The sequence below is a fragment of the Triturus cristatus genome, chromosome 3_2 (genome assembly GCF_964204655.1).
Source record: "Triturus cristatus chromosome 3_2, aTriCri1.1, whole genome shotgun sequence".
NCBI lineage: Eukaryota > Metazoa > Chordata > Amphibia > Caudata > Salamandridae > Triturus > Triturus cristatus.
In genome coordinates this window covers 678,494,726-678,515,077 of record NC_140584.1, presented here as the reverse complement: position 1 = coordinate 678,515,077, position 20,352 = coordinate 678,494,726, and the positions used below count along the sequence as shown (strand labels likewise).

The following is a 20,352-nucleotide window of genomic DNA, read 5'->3' as shown; positions in this document are numbered from 1 at the left end:
GTATATTGAAACGTTAATTGTATCAAAATGATTGTAAATGGAGCATGAAAAAAGGCTTGCATACAGAATTTATGCATTACTTTCCTAGAGCACCGTCTATTGTTGCTTTAAAAATATCTAAATTCGAGCTTATTTAATGTATTCATTTGATTGGATTCCTTAATCAATCTGTCATATGTAAGAGGTAAGGCTGGCATTCTATATATGATTTTTATGCACTAGGCAGGCTACTGAGTCTAGTTTCTTTTTAATCTCACTGCTGAAGGCTATTGGCGAATGCCAGTCCTGTTTTGAGTGCGCCACATGGAGGTTGTTTTGCATAAAATTGTTCCGGGCCAAATGACTCTCACCAGAGGGGAATGACCCTTGCAGTGCCATGTTGTTTGTTGGACAGTTAAGAAGATACTGGTGTTTAAATGGTGTGCTGCAAACAAGTTTGGCACTCAGTACCTGTTGTACTCCACCGAAGAGGTCATGCAGAATGAAATGTGTCTGGAGCAATGAAAATGAAATATTTGAAAGACATTACCAGCTATCAATCTTTGGACCTTTGGAAGAATTGCAACTTTCTAAAGATGGACCCCATTGACAAGAGTGCACCAGGATGGCTACTGAGTTTGGGTTCACTTGCTGAGGGTTATTGGCGAGTGCCAGTCCTGTTTTGAGTGTGTGGTCACATGGATAAATATTTGTATATATGTGTGTGTGTATATGTATATATATATATATATATATATATGTGTGTGTGTGTGTATGTATATATATATATATATATATATGTTTATACATATGTATATGTGAAGAAACCAAAGGTTAAAGGGACGTTATAGTTGGGTTTCTGCAGATGTCTAGTCTAGAACCGGTCCATGGATTCCATTCATGCTTAGTGGTCGAGTTGACCTCCGGATCCTTCCAGTGGAAACCGGAGGCAGAGAAAAAAATCTTCTAGTGTTGTTCCTTGGTGCTTCTGCCAAACAGGAGTGCGATAAAGATTATTTTTTCTCAGCTCCAGCCAGTCGAGAGCCAGGTGGAACTGTGAAAATTTGAACGATTCAGTGGATGTTCAGGATATCCATGTCCAACACACTTATACCGCAGTACACTCTTCTTAAAGTTTTTTTTTCCTCGTAAACATGACCAGTTATCAATTTTTGGGGGAAAGCGATTGCCATGCATCAAATGAGCTCTAACTGCCTGCCAAATCTGGTGATCCTGAGTGCAGCTTTTACTGAGAAATTTGAAGGCAAATATGTCCAATGGATGGAAAATCACACTTTTGAGACCTCCCTAGAAAGCCCTCAACTTGTGCATTCTTCACCAAACGTTACCAGATAAATTCAGGAAGGTTACAACTATTTGTGGGGTGAATATTGTGTGGCTTGGTTTATAGCGACCGAAGATAGGGGCTTTCAAAGATGGCAATGGAGATACAACTTGACTAGAGATGCCGTAGCCTACTCTCTAGCATGTATTCTTGACTGAGAATGATTTTATTACAATGATTCAAACAGGAGTGCTATCTGTTACATCTTACATGTATGTTAGTAAATATTTTTAAGAAAGTCAGTGGGTCATGGTAGGAAGGTAGAAATTGAACACACATATCAACATAGAAATAGCATATCTAGCAAACAGCTACTATGATATTCAAACAAAGGACACACATCGAGCATTAGATCCTGCTATGAAACTCACTTCTGAAATAAATCCAGTTTATTTCAGGTGACCTCACCTGCCGCATTTTGTCCCCTTTTAGAGATTTCATCTCTAGAAGAATGGATAAAGAGAGGTTTGACAGAAAATAGTGATGAACAGCCCGTTGTTGTAGTATTAAATCATACCCCCTCCCACACCCACAAGAAGATGGCGCGGTGCTCGGTAATTTGAAGTTGTCTGTAAAGTGGAATAGATAGACAGGGACGTTTGTATAGAGGAGATGTTTAAAGGGTATAAACACAGGATAAGAGGTTTACTTTTTTGACTGTAATAGTTTCTCAAATTGGGACAGTTTGAGAATGGGAGAGTAGCAGAGGCAGAAGCACGATTAGTTTTGTTTTCATAGCATGGCTAATAAGCGCACATATCATTCAGTAGATGCAATGTAGGCAACATCAGCTGCAAAATCCAGTCACACACGTGGGCAAGAGCAAAGCTGAAAGACAGTTTGGGTCAGGGCTCCACTGGCAGCTTTACAAATGAGCAAAACACGATTTTCATGATGGCTTTTATTTGCCATCAAAGGGTATGTTTTTAAATTCACTGACCAAACCTCAAACGAAAAGCGAGGCGCAGTTTTGTTCACTAAATTTTTTGCCGGGATGGCTTTCCGAGCATTGCCTCGTTGAATTGGAGGTGCTATTGTCGAAATAAAAGTGCTGATCGTTGTGTGGCACAGAGGTCATCTTTTCAACCTGTCGTTCGTGTTATTCCCATGTTTCACTAATTTGAGTATGCCTCTGTTTTTAGGACTCTGCCGTTTGACGTATTTGTGCGCCGGGCCTCTGAACAGGTTCATCAGCAATACTTCATCTCACAGGTAAGGGCTGCCCAGATAGTTGTGTTTTCTTCTGCCAAAACTTGGATATGTGCATTGTGAGGGTTTGGTATTGCTGCTCACAGTGGGACAACGCAGCCCTGCGTCTGGAGTTTTTCTGGGCCAGGTATTGGAGAGTGAGATACCATGGAGTTGAGTTTATTTGATTATTAATACCTGTATTCGTCTGTGTTTCATGAAGAAAAAAACATTTTACCCTACACAAAAAACCCACTACCGTGCTTATACAAACATGCAGTAAACATGCATTCTAGCTCTTCCTCCCCTCTGATGAACGCACAGGCAAACGCTGTGCTTTTTTTTTTTTTAACCAAGAACACATCTTGTTTAGAAACCCTTTTGGAATTACTTTAGTGTACTAAACATACTACACCAGCTCTGCATTTTCTTTTCCTTTGCCCTTAAACGGCCTACCACAAGCACCCAAATCTCCCCTTCAATGAAAGCTAATAGAATGGTGACAATGTTGTCAAGATTCAGTGTCCTGAAAGCAAGCTGTATCCACACTTGAGTGGCTCTAATGAAGACGCATGGTTATAAACTGCAGCTGGTTGTCTCTCCAATGCCCCTGCCGCGTGTTCTAATCGCAGACCTTTGCTTATAATGTGAGTTAAGTGCTCTGACCTCATGAAGTTAAATGTTATTTCTCTCTTTAGTTTACACTTTCAAAACAGTGGATACTGTAGCTGCCCTGTCAAGCATGGCCCTTTTAAAATAACCTAACTGTAGTAATAAACAATATTTAGTGGGTTCTTTCTTGTGCCAGTGAGGACATTATTTATAACTATATATATATATATATATATATATATATATTTATTATATTTCTCCTTTTGACTTCTTTTTAAGGATGAAAAATATTATTTAAGGTCATTGGGCGAGGATCCACGAAGGGTAAGTTCTTGGCCACGAAAGAAGGTTTACAGTGTGAAAGTGAGGTATGCTGAGAACTGGTGGAACTGCAAGCTGTTCAGGTCACTCTGAGTCCATGTTTCTACATCTACATAAGGGGAACCCTTTTCTTCTTCTTTTATTGTGCCATTTTCTTCTCTAGATAGCTTCCTTGTTCTCTGGAAAGCCTTTTTTAGAACAGTTTGATTATATCAGTCTAGACATGAACTTTGATTCTGTAATTATTGTGTTATTTTCTGTCTAGACCAGAGGCCAGTGCTACGTCCCTAGAACCCTCACATTGCCCACCCACGTGCTGGACGGCCTCTAGTATGAAACTGCAGCCTGGTGGCCTCAGCACAGCATATTGTACTGACGGCAGCTTTGACTGTAGACGGAAGCAAAACGATACAATATCAATAAAGCAGTAGCTTCTATCTGGCCTCTCCCCCCAAAGGCAGCAGGGGCGTATACAGTCAGAAGGTTTACATTCCCATTCTTTAAGGGTGCATATCAGTTACCACCTGTAAGCAAATTATTTTTCTATTTCTTTTTAAAGGGCACACACCACTGGGCAGAACCGCAACACAGCCACAGCCACAAAGGATCATAAGATCATATTTCAGGGGCGAAGCTTAGTCAGTTAGATTTGGGGGGTGTGGATCAGAGATTTCCTAACCATCACTGCCATTAAAACGGCAACATGGATGACATTAGAATTCAATTTGAAAGCCTTCTCTGCACCACATAAGAGACATCTATTCCTTTGCTTATTCTAGGCCTGTTCTGTGAGAGAGGGAGGAGGAAGGGTGGGTGTATGCGAGCTATGCAGAGTTTTATAGAGGTGCGTGTCTGTGCATTAAGGGCTGATATTTCGAATAGAAACAACCACAGACACTGCTATCCCGACTGAAGGTCACCGGACCCAACTACACAGACCACAATCCATTTATTAGGGGGAGTGAGGGTCAACCCCCCCTGGAGCTATGCCCCAGCATATGTTCTCCCGTATTTGATCTTCCAGATATTCATTTGTTAATTAATTCTATTATTGATCTTCAACAATAGTATACAACAGTACAAATACAAGTGAGTCCACAGTGCAACATTTATACAGAACCATAGAGTTCTTGTAGGAAATTACCTTTTTGTATGGACGCCCAATTTTTCCTCCAAATGCTGATGGTTATGACCCTGATAGTGCACTGGAGTCTGCTGCCACAGTGCCCAAGCTCTCTCCCAAAACTGTTATGTTCAATTTGGTAATCCTAAATTGGCAAATACTTTACCCCCTTATAAGCCCCTAGTATATGGTATCATGAGTACAAAGAGCATAGGTGGTAAAGTTTTCCCAAGGGCTGAAGCACAGGTTTCTGCCACCCTGAGTGGCTTAAGTAAAATACTGACAGTAGGCCTTCTATTGCAGACTGCAGGAGCAGTGTAAATTGCTCGAACTCAACTGTGCTGTCACCAGGGGTGGCTCCTCCTAAACAGTGGATTAGCGTCTCACCCATTGCTGGGAGTGCAGCAGGCAAAGACAAATAAATACAATGACATAATAATGGCATTTTATTTTGCCACCAGCGCGATTGTGAGGGTAGGGGGAGGGGCTGAATCCTGCGATTACAGGATTTAAAAATATTTTTTATTGCGTTTTATATAGCACAAACTTGACCAGAGGGCATCAGAGCACTTCACAGTGTTAGCACACGCAGCATATGTTTAAGATACATTTAGAGTGAATACAGATACACAGTGACAGAGAGTGACAAGATCAATGAGGAAATTGCATAGGCGGGAACCACGTTAGCTACATTTGCTGTTAATACAGATACATGGTGAAAGTTAAGTGAGTTAGTGTACTAGGGCAATAGGTAACATTGTCGATCCAATTTTGAGATAGTTACGGTATACAAAAATGCATATCACTTTACAGAGCACAGCGGCAGTTGCATAAGATTGCCAAAGGAGTAAGACTTAAAAAATAAAAAAAATGACTGCTGCCCCTTCTTTCAGTGTGCCTGTCGTGTTGGACGGCTGTCTTGCTACGGCTAGCCCAACATGGGCACTGTAGACCCAGCCATCCCAGGGCTGTGGAACAGCCGGGGGATTGCTGGCAGCCCCCAGCCTCAAAGTGAGTGCTGGGTTAGCCTGTTCCCATCAATCCTGGAGCTGCTCTCGAGCTGATTCGCATTTCACTGAACAGAAGGGAAGTCCTTCCATTCCTGCTCGTGGATGCCAGGGGAAAAGTGCTGCATCCGGGAAGCCGCATATATGTGAGTTTGGCGACATCACGCCATACCATAATTTAGTCCTGCTAGCCGCCACTGGTCCTCACCATGTGTGGCGCAGTCAATGCACTATTTTTAATATATGTCAGACATCCCTAAGGAGGGCCTCCTGAGCCCATGAGCCAGGGTGCATTATATTAAAGGTGAGGATATATAAGTGCAAAACTATATGTCCCCATAGTGTCGTTCCCCATTGCAAACCACTAGAAGTGTCAGCGGTCCATAGGATAACATGAGCTGCCACCCAGGCCTTCTTGAGGTTAGCCGCTCCAATATTATACAGATGAAATATGTCATATTTGCTATCAAACAGCACGTCTTCTCACCTATGACACGAATCTTGTGCCCTGGTTGTTGTGACATGCACCCAGGTGACTACCTTAGAGGTTGCCCACCTGGTTTCTCCAGCTCCTCTGTGCTCTGGCTGACAAACCCACGTTTCCCGTGCCTGCTGCCACCAAGACTGGATCATAGCCTCCTGCCAGGCAGTATGATCATACCCAGGAAAAGCAGCTCTCTCGCAGCTCCCATTCAGCACCAGGGACACCCAGGACAACTCTGCACCTGTGCTCCAGGGGCCATGTAAAATAGAATTTACTGTTGTGACTTGGTCCTGGGACCGGCATCACCTTTACCCTGCAAGGGAACATCGTAACTTGATCTGCAAGTTACCAATTGTCACTAGTGGTTTTCCCATTGACCGCAATTGTAAATTTTCACTGTATTGTTTTGAATTGGTTTTCTATTCCTTCTAAAATCTAGAACTCCGGTTGTATGTATGCTATTCTGTTCATTTTGGTGTCTAACTTTAGATACATATACACTTTATTTTTATAAATTGGTGTTAAATTTCTCTTGAGGCATGTCAATTGCTTACCATTCATGTTGGTACTCTGTATTGCTAAACACTTGTTTCTCCAGTAAAGTATGACTGCTCTTTGCCACTCTACCACTACTGAGCTAAGGATTTATTAATGTGAATCCAAGGGCCATCCAGGGCCGGACCGGCCGTAGCGGGCATCAGGCATTTCCCTGGTGGGCCACAGGGGTGGGCGCCAGTTTTGTGCCCGTGGGGGGAGGTTTTGCCGCTGTGCTGCAATATCAGCCTCCTGTAACATAAGCAGGAGCGGCTCTTCTTGCTAGCCACCCACTCCCACTGAGGACTAACCCCCACACCACATAATACTCCACATTCCCACAGTGTTTATCATGCCTACTCCTTCTGTTCAATACTTTCCTTTATTTGGGGAATAAAGATAATGTAATTGAACACTGTTCAGCATGATCTTTCTTCTTGGTGGCCTATATGGAGGTTCAATCAATTTTTCTAATATCTCTGGCCATATTCAGCTAAGTCTTGCGTCAATTCATCATCCTTTCTCGAGGCCTTCATGCGCTGTTCAAAATGTGATCAAAATTTTGGGGGCAAGAGTATGTCCAATAAATCACTGTATGCTGTTTTGCTAGTACAGACGCAAGGGATACCATTCATAATTTAATTTGATAGTTTTCTTTAATAGGAAATGCCCCATAAATGCATTGTTTAAGGACTTTCTCTGCATAGTGCTCCTGCAGACCGCAAACTTTCCATCACTTAGTCCAAGAAAACCAACGACCCATGGGCAGTTCCATACCACATGCAAGAAATCGACACTCTGTCTGCCGCACCTGTTGCATGCTGAGAATCTATGAGGGTTACAAGATTTTTGGGAATGAGTTAAGCTTTGTGTAAAAAACGAAATTGGTTTCGTTTAAAACATGCTTTCTTCCAGTCTGTATTAATCAAGGGCTCTGGGTAGCCAGCTACCCATTTCTCATGGCCCTCTTCCCTTTCTATCTTGACGTAATGTGAGTAGAGGTGCATGATTAGTTTCCTACTACCTGCCAGGCATAGTAGCTATGACATAACATTTGTTTCTGGGGGTGTTTCCGCAGATGTGGCACAAATCTTCTCAGATGATATGTGCCAGTCTAGCATACTGAAGGAACTGCCCGTGCCCACTGTAATGGCTTCTTGTTCTTGATTAAACTATAGGAACCTTATTTAGGATCACGTCACCCAACGTTTGGCAGCCCCCCTCTCTCCAATATAGCAACCAACATGTCCTCAGTCATGTCTTTTGTAAGGTTTAATAGCCCCGATTTGAGGTGAATTGAATGTTTTTTTTTAAATACTGACGTTACCACCGTTTGGCAGACCTTCCCCACTTGTAGGATCAAATATGGAGTGTCTCTGGGGTTCAATGGTTCACCGCATCATAAAAGCTCCAGGCAGTGTGTGAAATTCTTCTTCCAATTATCACTGTTATCAAAGCACTGCATGCATGTTGCAGACGTGTTGTTGAGTAATATAGAAACCGGTCATAGAGTCCATGGAAGTTTCAACATTTCTAATTTCAACCAGCTGCATTTGCCTACCCAGATCACGGAGCACATTAGTCTATCCAAATGTTGAAACAGTCCAAAATGGTATAAGACACAGAATTCTGCAATGCATATAGTTATCGTGGTAGGAACACCATATCCGCTAATGATATTCTGCCCATAATTGAAAAGGCAATGCCTTTCAGAATTCCACAGAGTGCTCACGCCCCCTAACCACTCTTTCCATGTTGAGGGTAAAGTGAGCTGTGGTGTCAAGTTTGACCTGGATTCCTAAGTATCTACAATTCTTAGTTTCGTGTTCAGTTACCCGATAGGAGAGGGGGCTATCCACAAAAACCACCAAGTCTTTCCAGAGGGAAGAGTTTGGATTTGCTCCGGTTCATTTTTCGTCCAGAGACTTTCACAAACCTTGACAGTTCAGCAAGGAGGTGTGGCACTGACTGCAGCAGATATTTTAAGCAAATCAGTTTGTCATCTGCATAGAGCAATACAATGTGTTTCGTGAGCCCTAACTGAATGCATCATTGTGTCATAGCCACTTGCTGTCTACAGGCCAACAGCTCCACGATGAGTGCTGTTGGCCTGTCTTCCTGAGAGTATTCTCAGGAATACTTTGTATTCCTTGCATGTATTCTATTTTTGGAGATTTCATAAGCGCACGGCTACCCAAAAGAGCCTCCCAGCGCTATGACAACCAAGTATTCTGCAGAAAAGATCAGAGTAAAAGAGGGTAAATAAAATCATGGTTAACAAGCATTGGCATAGCCAATAGGTCTCGCCTTTGGGACCTTATAAGTGTTTAGCATTGCAACAGTTGCATAACTAAATATTTATAAGGTCCCAAAAGCGAGACCTATTGGCTATGCCAAGCGGCCCTGCGGCCGCGAAAGGGATCCCGATCAAACATCAAAGCGGCCGTGCGGCCCCGAAAGTGAAAGTAATCGCGGTCAAGCGTGGCGCACGCACCCGCGCACATGCACTGTAGCTCTAGGCTGGCCTGGTAGCACTTTTTGGAGTCCTCTCAAAAAGTCTCGCCAGACCAGCGCATACGCTGGGTCAGGCGAGTTCTAAAAAGCAGTGGTCTTTAACAATTTCCTGAGAGCTAACAGGCAGCCCTGATGGGCGCCTCACTCCATTATCCAGCCATCTGAAATCCATCTCCCATGCGTAGCCCCGCTGTTGGCTCAGCATACAAGAGTGACACAGCCTATGAAGGAGGGCCAAAACCCTATCTGTTCCATGACGAGCCAGGTATATTTCCAACCCACCATGTTGAAGGTGTGTTCTGCCTCTAATGTCTCCAGAGCGTAGTCTTTGGAGGTCGCAAGTGTACGCATAATATGTGTTAGTAGCAAGATGCTATGCATTGTGCTCTGGTCAGGAATAAATTCTATTTGGTATTCGTGAATTAGCGATCTTATTAGGGTCATAAGTCTATTCCCCAGGGCTTTGATGAGTAACTTTACATCTGTATTTAACAGGGGTCAATTCGCTAATTTGGGTCCATCTCCGCTTTAGGAATTCAAATGATCATTGCTTCTCTCTGGAAGCGGGAGTCCTCTTGATTCCTGTGCCTCCTCAAAAACACTCAAGAATCTTTATAGTAGCACTATGGGTATTACTTAATAGAAGTCAGCAAGTTTGTCATCTGTTCCTGGTGTTTTGCTTCTCTGCATCCCATTGAGCGTGTCTTTAAGAACATCTATGGTTACAGCTGTTATGCTGATCAGTGAGGCGGTTGGATTGTGCGTAACTCCTTGCTAAGCAATCCCTGCCTTTGTCATTTATTCTAGCCCTGGTCACTGTGTTTGCTCCTCCAACTCAGCCTCAAAACTTGTCTGTGGGGATTTACTCTTTTTTAAAAACCATGCCAACTTCCAGCTGGATTTGTCACCCTCTCTTAAACGTTGTTGTCTGATGTGTGTATTTGTCTAGCTTAATCCATGTGTCTGTAAGCAGTCCTTTGGTTCCACTAATTGTTATGTTTTATTTGGATTGAGTAGTACCTCTTTTTCTTATTTTTTTAATAACTATTTTAATTTTCGAGGCACGGAAAATGAGAATTACAGAAGACATGTATCACATTAAAGCATTTTGACAAGCAGAATTAGTTGGAAGGCTTATAAAACTGCGGAGCTTCAAATTTCGTCCTAATGAGGGGGACACAATTGTCCTTTGATCAAAATTTCAACTTGGATCACAGACTGGCTTGCTGTTTCTTGGTGTTCAATCAAGTCAGTATAGTAGTATCATCTTTCACTGGGAAGGATAGATAACATTCCTGAGCAATGAAGTTCATCACACAACTGGGCAGGTTTTCTTCCATCACTTGGGTTTGCTTCATGTGGGTAACAAGGGGAAACCACAATGTCAAATTTGTGAACTTTATCATGAACAATAGCAGATTTCTCCATGGTGAAACTAGCCCACACTAAATCCCCACCACATTTTGATTGGCAGAGCCATTGAATTTTTCCACACCTGGGCAATAAACATTCTGACTGCGAGTAGCAGATGGGATATAAGCGTCCCCAATGTCGTGGTCAAGGAGAAGATGCTATGTTCCCCAGCGTCTCTCAGTAATAACACCAGCAGCGTGAGTATCAGGATGACATCTGCTATTGCTCTAATAGGTGACAGAATGTCTTAATATGAGTGCAAGACCACCAGGTGTGGAGCACAGGGCCTCGTTACTTGCATCCCTTCACATGTGTGTGGGGGGGGAGGGGGAGTACCATTGAGTCGAAGGTTTATATGCATTTTCACTATGTTAAATACACATAGAAGATTTGATCACTCTCCACAAAATCATCGCCAACCAGGTCTCCCCTGAAATCTCCAACACCAGAGCCATTTCCCAATTCAGTGCGGATTTATATATTGATAATGGCTTTACGACCTGGATGTACAACTAAAGCCCCGACCTTATTCAACTTGTACACAACAGATTTTGTGGAAGAATTATTAAAAGGCAGAACCTTTTCACCAACGCTAGGCCGGAAAACATTACCAATAATACAGTACGCAGAGAACTTTGTCTCAATGGACCAGACCTGCTCTGGGATGAGGGGGGCCATGGATATTTTATACACATATAATAAGCTCAATGCTGTCCATGCGAACCCTGGAAAAACAAAAGTCCTGGTTTTCATCCAATGCCCCAATAAACGCCAACTCAAATGGTAACTTGGTCCACTAAAAGTAGCCACGGCCTCCAAATGCAATTACCTTAGAGTTTGGCTGAAGGACACAGGAAAACAAACACTGCAGACTAAGGCAGTAGCAGGCAAAGCAGCAAAAACCACATATGCTTTATCAACGCTTCAACATAAACTAAACAGCTATTCGGCCGTGGCAATTCGAAGAGTCATTGGGGCTAAACCTGTACCAACAACCAAGTTATGGCCAACTTGCCTATCCAGGAAGGCTAACTGAGACATTAGAGTGGAACCACACATTGTCATATAAAAAGATATTTGGCATGCCAAAGAACACTCGGTGCACTTTAATCCATCTGGAATTCAATCTAGTAAGCATGGACATAGCATGCAAAAAAGACATAATCAATTACTATCTTCAGGTGAGCTGGGAAGATCCTGAGTCTTTGCGGGGTGCCCTCATGGCAATGTTCTTGGACAAGAGAAGCGCCTGGGCGAAGTACCTGGACATAGCTGGATTAACGTTAATACTGGATCCAGCACTCTTGTTGGCACATGCCAGAAAAGCCTCGAGGGTTCTGGACTTAAACCAGGCAAGGGGCTCAGAGGAGCTTGCATTATCCCATGAAGCCTCTCTTTGCCAGCCATTCCTGAGAGCAGCATTCAGAAACATCCTATCAGTTAGGCTCCTAACAACGCCCATTAGGGAGTACCGAGCACATTGGTAAAACTGGGCTCTGGGGCAGGAGCAATGTAGGCTGTGTAAATACCGTTCTGAATCGGTTGCCCATATTGTGTGCTGCTTCGCAAGCTTACTACAACAGAAATGCAGGTACTTAAGGCTTACCTTTATGCAACATGAGATAAGATCATGTAAGGAAGCACTATGGCTCATATACACATCTGTTAATTTAAAGGACCTAGCACAATTTGGCAAATTCTTCACGGAAGCAGGTAGATTACTACTCGAGTCTGGATCAACAATGAGGACCACCCGCTAGGGACAATTGACAATTTTATAAACGTCTTATGGCGTTCCCTCTTATCTGCACGCTTGATCTCCATTAAATCACACGTCTACGAGCCCTATTCCCATAAGCTTGTGCAATTCTTATTAAGTTTGTACATGCCATTCTGGCACTCATTTAAATACTTGTGTAATCACTTTTTAAAATATTTGTGTACTTGCACAGATCTTAATTTCGATGTATCCAATGTCTGTAGCATCCTTCCTTGCACCAGCTATTTTAATGGACTGAATTGTCACAACAATCACAACTGTTTTATTATAAAGTTTCATATTAGGTTTTGTAAAGGATTCACTTAAAGACCGCTGCCAGTTAACTAATTTCAGACTAAATTTTTATTATGTTTTTTCCCAAGAATGAAGTTTGCAATCATAGCTATGGTTAGCCTCGAGTCAAAGAATGTACTCAAATAATGTATAATGTCCGGTTTATTTCCATACAAGGAACTAACGTTTTAATTATGCTTCTTTCAATTATGAATTTAGCTGCACTATGTTTTTACTATGCTAAAAATTGTTTGTTTTAATTAACTAAACAATAAAATCATTGACAACTACAGCCATATAATGCTTTTGTGTTTCAGATTGTTAGCGAATAGTCTCTAGATCTGTTTTTCCCTAGAAGCATTTTCTTGTGTCTCTCGTTTGATAACCTAGTGTAATATCTGAGATAGGTGAAAGTCGTAGTCTTTCGTGAAATCAATCTAGCTCTGATGGCCTCACATGTCAAAAGATTTCCATTTTTAAACAAGTCTACTTGCCGCAGTGGATCATTCATGTCCCAGGCGTAAAACTTGGGGTTTGAAAGGCCCAGAGGGGAGTAAGTATTGTACATAATTGTTGTAACTGGGAAAGGATATGTTGTGGAGTCCTTCCTTCATGTTATCTGTGCCATATATTCTAAGAGGCTAGGAGAAGATTGGAAAAGTGTGTGCGCTTTGGGTCGGATCTGGTGGCAAGCCCTTCAGTATAGTGGAGTGCTCATTTTAGAAAATTATTGCTCAGTTTATATCCGTAATTTTGTATCCAGAATAAAATGCCAGTCTAATGTTGGTCGAAATTGAGCCACTTGGGTATTTGTTTATTTGATGATGTGGTTAGGCGCGGTAATGTCTCTTCCATCATTTCTAGTGTTTTATTTTTCCACACACTCTCCACATCTTTATTTCCTCTTTTTCTAGTTCCATCAGTGTTTTCTCAGTGTCAAGCAGTATGCGCTCTAGTTGCATCCTCACTCTGGGACCTGGGACATGCATTTCCCTCATGGCTACTTTCTAAGCTTGCCGTTCCATTGCTCTGCATTCTCCTGTCTCGCAGTTGTTGAGCAAGAACTGCAATGTGTAGTCTCGTATGTGTGAGACAAATGCTCTGTCAGCCAGTACTCCGGTTCCAAGTCTCCAGTCTAGTATTTTTGGTCTGACATGTGAATGGATTAACGAGAGGCCTAGCTGTAAGTGGTCAGAAAGGATTCTCTTTAAATAGGTAGCGTCTCCAAAATTCACCGTCTCCTGCATTTTCTCCATTATATAATCTATTCTACTGTGCCTGTTAGGATTATAAAAATAATAGAAGTACAATTTTCGGTCGGATGGTGGTATCTTCGCACATCTATTAAGTAAAAATCCCTCAATATATTTAACAGCATTTTGTCAGTTCTGGGCTTTGTACTAGGATTGTGGGAACAATTTGTCCATTTGCCAATTTCCGGACATAATTAAGGTCTCTCATCCAAATTTCCATAATACCCAGGTACGGAGAAGCTGCCTGTACTGCTTCACCAAAGAACATTTTATAATCCATATTTGGTGAATAGGTATTTACTAGGCAGGTTTCAATTCCATCCAGGAGACATAAGAAGTTATGTATGTACTGTACTACGTCCTGTTTTTGAAATGGAACACCAGCTACACCCCACCTGTAGAGTAGTTAGAATAGCTAGCTGTGAAAATATGCCTCTCCATTTCTTTCTCAGTTTTGTCTGGCTCTGGATTAAGCAAGTGAATTTTTCTCGATGTTAGCGATTTGTATTTTGGGGCGCTTAAGATAAGCTAACACCCTGTACCTCTTAAGATATACATTTAGGTTTCCTACATTCCATGTTGTCAATGCCATCTGTATTCCTCTCTTTCTCTAGTACTGGACTAAACATCTGCTTTTGGACTAAACATCTGCTTTCGGCACTTTCCACGGCCCCTTACTTATATGTTTACCACTGTGCATTGTGTGATACTGACAACTCTCAGGTTCTATCAATTGCTGTGGCACTTTTATAAAGCATACTGTTCTCTATTCAAGCTATGAATGCCCTCCCACTCCCACCCAAGGGCAAGACACTATCAAATATAAAACAGATCCTCTAACTAAGCCCCCATTCAGTTAGGTGTGGCTGTCTCGTCTCAGAGATGGAGATTGCCACACAGACACTTCTTTACCCTTTAACTACAACAAGAAACAAGCATTTGCAATGCAATAGGTCTCACATTTACGTGAGTTTAAGCTGTTGGCATTGTTAATGACAATGCCTTTTATTTATGTTTTAAAAACAAAAATAAAAGGCATTGTTATTTGCAATGTCAATAGCTGAAACTTGCGTAAGTGCGAGACCTATTGCATTACAAATGCTTGTTATGTTTATGCAAAGAGCCCGATGTGGGAAAGGCTGACTTGATCTGGTCGAGTTCCTCAGGTGGGAGGAGTGGGCACCCACATGAGGGGGGGTGGCTGCCCAGCTCTGCAGAGAGACCTGAAGCCCCTTCTCAGAGATGCAAAGACACCAAGGAGTTGTAGCGAGAGAGACCGAGGTAAACGGCAAGGGTAATCTGTATTTTCCCCCGAAAACAGAAACACTCATTTTACCACCCTCTAAAAGATGTAATTCGAAGTTCGGGTCGGACTGAAATCCACGGCTTCTGGCACAGACCACTGCAGCAATAGCATTAGCCCAGCACACTATCTTCTCACTAGTCCTACATATACGAGGTTGCTTTAATAGCTCCTACATTAAAAAAAAACAACTTAATATGAATTTAACAGAGTAGCACATTTCGGATGAAAAATGGAATTGCATCTTTTTACTTTGAGAGTTCTCCGTGCCTGCTTTGTGTTAGAGATATAGCTCAGAGGGCTGGCCACCTGCTGCAGAGATCTGCATACAACCTGCAAACCTTACGTCCACCACTCACAAGTGTCACCCTTCCAAAGTCCCTGAAATGATTACCCTCGGGCTACCACACCTATTGTTAACATCGCCAAGAAGCAGCTCATTTTGTAGTGTGATCTGTGTAAATGGACAGTCCCAAGATCACACATTTAGTGCATCACAGCTGGACAATGTGGGGGAGTGGTGACATTTTGTATGGAAGGAATGGTCTGCATTATCGCATGTGCTCGACAGGCGCATTGAACGGCAATAGGTATCTCCTTCTACAAATTGCCACGCCCGTGGGCTATCCCGCCTCGGTGAAATTTTGAGTGTGTACCCGAAGAGCCTGATTATATTTGACCTTCCGAACTCTGAAACAACATCGCACCAGGGCGTTTGTAAGTGCATGAGTTTATTACGTCGATATCAAGTTTCATGCGTCTTCTGTGCAATTTACTTTAACCTTAACACTCTGCATTAAGCACCTGGTGATCGCCTTTCACAGCTGAACTACTGTGCGAATGAGCATGTATTTTCATTCAGCGACGACTGGATTTGGGTGGCTGTGACTTTCTCTTAACAACATTGGGGTTCTCGGGATTTAATATATTGGCTTACATTTGAATTGCATTTGTATAGAGCTTACTGCCCATAACGAGGCGTTGAAGTTCAGGAATAATGTCATATAGCATTTTGAGTAAGTTCAATGAGTATTTGAAGATCAGGGCTCACTAGAAACCTCGGAGAGGCCACAGCACTAGCAGGGGCAGAGCTCCGTGCACGGGTGTCTAACGAGACCATGGCTGCGTCGGCAAAGACGCCAAGGAGGCTGCTTAAAACGAAGGAGCGTTTTGAGAGAAGCGGACCTCTGCGGCGGGAGCTGGGCTGAGACCCCCGTATCTATTCCAACACAAGCTGACCCATCAGGCGCCAGTGGGGGCTGACCAGAGGCCACCGGGGCTGAGAAGCTGATGGAAGTCACCCTGCATACCTGCCCCAATCGCCATCAGACATTCACCAGTGTCCGGTTCGTGTGCTCTGTGCCAAGCACAATTGACGGGACAGAGGGAGGCACGATGCAGGCCTATGCAGAGAATGGATAGCGGCACAAGAGGCATACTGTGGCAAACAGCACAGGAGCACCATTACCATTAAACGGTTGGGAAAGTTCGCGCACATGGACAGACGGCACACAGCAGTGCACATCTTTCATTTCAAACTGTGCCATCCACTGTATTCAACTTAAGGGCAGTCTTGCTTACAAGTTTACAGCACTACCAATCAGATGTCACTTGCACTTTTAAAACCGAAGCACCTTCTGCTCCTGACGAGTGTGTCATGCGCTGGTTAATCGTAAAAAAAAAACCACAAAGAGCAGCCTAAAACTTACCGACTTTGAAGGGCAGTTTATCGGACATGCTGAAGCTGGTGCGGGAGAATGAAACATGAAGAGCGCAACTCTGGGAAGTTTGCTTTGGAATGGGGGGATGGGGGAGGGAAGAGCGGGTAGGTTTTCCAATCAGGAGCCAGTAAATAAGTTAGGAGCACACCCTCCCCCGTCATGGGAAACCAAAATGGCGTCGGTCTGTCCAGTTGGGCCGTCCCAAAAGTGGACAAGGCGGAAACCCAAAAGCCCGTTTTTCAATCACGCGCCAGTGTTTTACATAAACAATGATGCGCACCTATTGAAAACAAGGGCGTGGCTTTAAATTACTTCGGAATCTGTATCGATTCCAAAAGGTCTTAACATAGCGAGAGCAGCGCATGCGTGCTGCTAACGCCAGGCGAGACCGAAAAAAAAATATTGGGTGAAAGACCTTTTTTACTTGTCCAGTAGTTACCATGTGAAGAGTCATCCAACAACAGATTACACAGAAAGTGACTAATAAGTATTTAACCAGTAATTTGAGGACTGTCTCCGGTGGGCCCGGGGGCATAAATGCGTAGTCCACCAAATCGTTTAGAGATGACAGCTGTCCTAGTAGGGGTTTAGGGTAAGTGTCTCTTTTCCCCTCCCACTACTGTTCTGGAATTGTTTCTTCTCACGCCCTGGCACACATATTTTATGGAGTGTCTCAATAATTTTTATTAGTGTACATACCTCACCACATCTGTCAGGACATCAAAGTGTGTGTTTCTCTCTATTATCTTTCACTAGCTAGGTTAAAAGTTCAGCATTGAGGTCCGTATATTCACCCTCACGTTCAGGTGGGCCAGGTGCGGTCCCACATCTCAAGTCAGGTCCACACTTTTTCTGGTGTGTCAAAGCTTTTCCCATTCACTATAATTCAGAGGCGTGTCGGGTAGAGTAGCATGTATTTAAGTTTAAATATCCTCAGCTTTTGCTTCTCTTTTAGGAATGTTCTTTGCAACTGTCCTTTCTTCATGTAAAGGGAGGAGCCGGCCCCACTCACTCAAGCCTTGGCTCTCAGAGATGCGTGCCCGCTCCAAATGACTGCGGGATGGCGACATACATTCGCTGCGGTAAACAACGTTTACCACGAAACTTTTTCCCCGCAGGGAATTACAACGCGGTCGTTACAACGACCGCGTTGTGATTCCGCATACCATTACTCCGCAAGTCGGAACAACGACTTGCGGGGGGGGGGGAGCGGGGGGGGGGAGAAGGTGTTGGATTTAAAATCCAACACCTTCCCTAGTGTCCGCACAGACTGGAGTTGAAATAGTAAATTATACTATTCCAACATCCAGCGCCCCTCCTCTGCAAGTTGTTGTTCCGACTTGCGGAGTAATGGTATGCGGAATCACAACGCGGTCGTTGTAACGACCGCGTTGTGATTCCCTGCGGGGAAAAAGACTGCGGGACAACAACATACATTCAATGGCTGCTGTAATGAGAGTGGCACAGTCTCTTCTGTTTCTGCTATGTGGCTACAGACTGACTCGGCAGGGATTGAATCAATATCTTGAAAGGTTAGAGAGGTGGAAGTCAGAGCTCTTCTGTAATACAACTTGTAGGCCATCCTGCCAGGCCACAGCTTCAGAACTTCCTGTTATTTTTAAGTATTTTCTATCTCATACTTAGAAAAACTCCAGGAACCATCCCTAATATGAGAGAAAGGCAAACATATTTTTTAAAGCCAAAGCAACACAGTTTCTTCTGCACACATAGCTTAGGTGTTTCCTCAGCATCTTAATTTGCCAGTACAAGCATCCTGAATTTATTATAGACTCTTGAGCTATGACTAGCAAAAAGACACACTTTATTCTACTGTCAGCAAAGGTCAGCAATAGGTAGAAAATTACAGTTATAATCAGTATTTCAGATCACACAGAACTCTTCATGGTACCACTAGCTGTCAGCAACAGTATTTCCTGCATATTTTGGATGCCATCATCGTGCTGCGGTTGCGCCAGAAGTCCTTACCGAGACCACAAATCAAGGGCTGGTGAATCATGTTTATGTGTGAAGGGCACTGGATTAAAAAAAAAACATTGCACATGCGATTGGTTTCCAAATCAAAGGTATTTATTATAATAATGATAATAATAATAAGGTATCTTGTAGAGCGCCTAGTTACTTCAATTGAAGAGTGCCAGAGCTAAGGTTTCTAACCTTTGATCCAGAACGAGAGAACCGTAAAAGATCGATTAGATAGATCTAAAGAGCCAAGTCTTTAGATTTTTCTGAAAGGATAACTGTTTTTTTCCTGCCTAAGCAGAGGAGGAAGAGAATTCCACATCTTAGCAGCCAGGAAGCCACAGGAGCATCCTCTGATGCGAGCCCTTTTAATGACGGGGATAGCTGCCAGAGAGGCCGCAGCTGACCTCAGATTTCTGCTTGGGGAGTAGAATGTGCCTAAAGGGAGGCCTAGTGCCCCATAGCTATCACACTCCTTTCGCCCCGACGACCGTTGTAAACGGGTTGCGCTGTGAGTGGAGGATCATACATACACTGGGCCTCAATAGAGTGCCCGTGATTACTGCACAGTCTTATCTATTCTACACCAATTTGTGGGAACCTCTGTTGTTATTAGAGCCCATTAAAATGTAATCGGACAGCCTCCGGAGGATGAAGCGATTGCTTGACAACCTATAGGCCTTAAGTATGGGTCTCAAGAGTGTGTCTCTGATCATACTGTTTCATGCTGTGCCCTTTGACCCCACCAGACTGGTGTTCTCCCAAGGAGACAGCCCTGTGGATTGCCGCACATGTGAGCTACAGATTAAGCAGCTGAAGCCCTCCACAAACTCGATGCTATGGGCAAACTGGACAGCAAGCAGTCCAGGCTTACTTTTGAGGGCAATAAAAATTGCTTGATATCTCATGATCGTGACTGATTCCCCCCCACCCACTCCTTCCCCCGACCTCTCCTAATGCATTACTAATGAAGATACCACAGTTGCCAAATCATTACTGTTAGAAATGAGGGGCAGCCTGGCAACAATCAACACCAAAACAGGCTCCCTGACTGAAAGACGGGATGACATGAAGGTCAGTCAGCATACCCGACATGGTGGAGCAGCGGATCTCTGACATTGAAGCTGATGCTGCGCAACAATCAAAGCTCCAAAAGAAATTCAACATGGGATTCGAAAAATTAAAAGGCAAGAATTAAGATTTAGAATCCTGCTCTTGCAGATGCAACCTGCATCCCAGAGTCCTCCAACATTCAGTGTGCGGTGTCGTATGTTGAAAAACGGTGATAGACATTTTTGGCAAAGAGCATCCCTCTCCAGTGTTTGTTGTGGAGAGTATTCATCGCGCCACCATGCCTGCTCTTTGAACAACAGTTGAATTACAGAGACAGAGATAAAATTCGTAGGAAGATTGGTGAAAATCATAAGTTTCAAATGACTCCACACCATATATGCATGCCTTAGTGTGTCTGCTTCTATTGACTAGGGTTTCCCAAGCAGCCTGGTCCTGAAGAAAGCCACTG

At 43.3% G+C, this 20,352-nt stretch overlaps 1 protein-coding gene across 4 annotated transcripts in view; it reads left to right on the top strand.

Annotated features, from left to right (window-relative positions):
- TYW5 (tRNA-yW synthesizing protein 5) overlaps positions 1-20,352 on the top strand; it is a 148,907-nt gene that overhangs the window by 67,756 nt on the left and 60,799 nt on the right. For 3 of the 4 annotated variants that reach the window (XM_085648689.1, XM_085648686.1, XM_085648688.1), the window contains 2 exons: positions 2,467-2,536; positions 3,404-3,448. In XM_085648689.1, coding sequence (XP_085504815.1) covers positions 2,467-2,536; positions 3,404-3,448 — 115 coding nt within the window. The remainder of the gene's footprint in view (positions 1-2,466; positions 2,537-3,403; positions 3,449-20,352) is intronic. The other variant, XM_085648687.1, reaches the window with a different exon arrangement.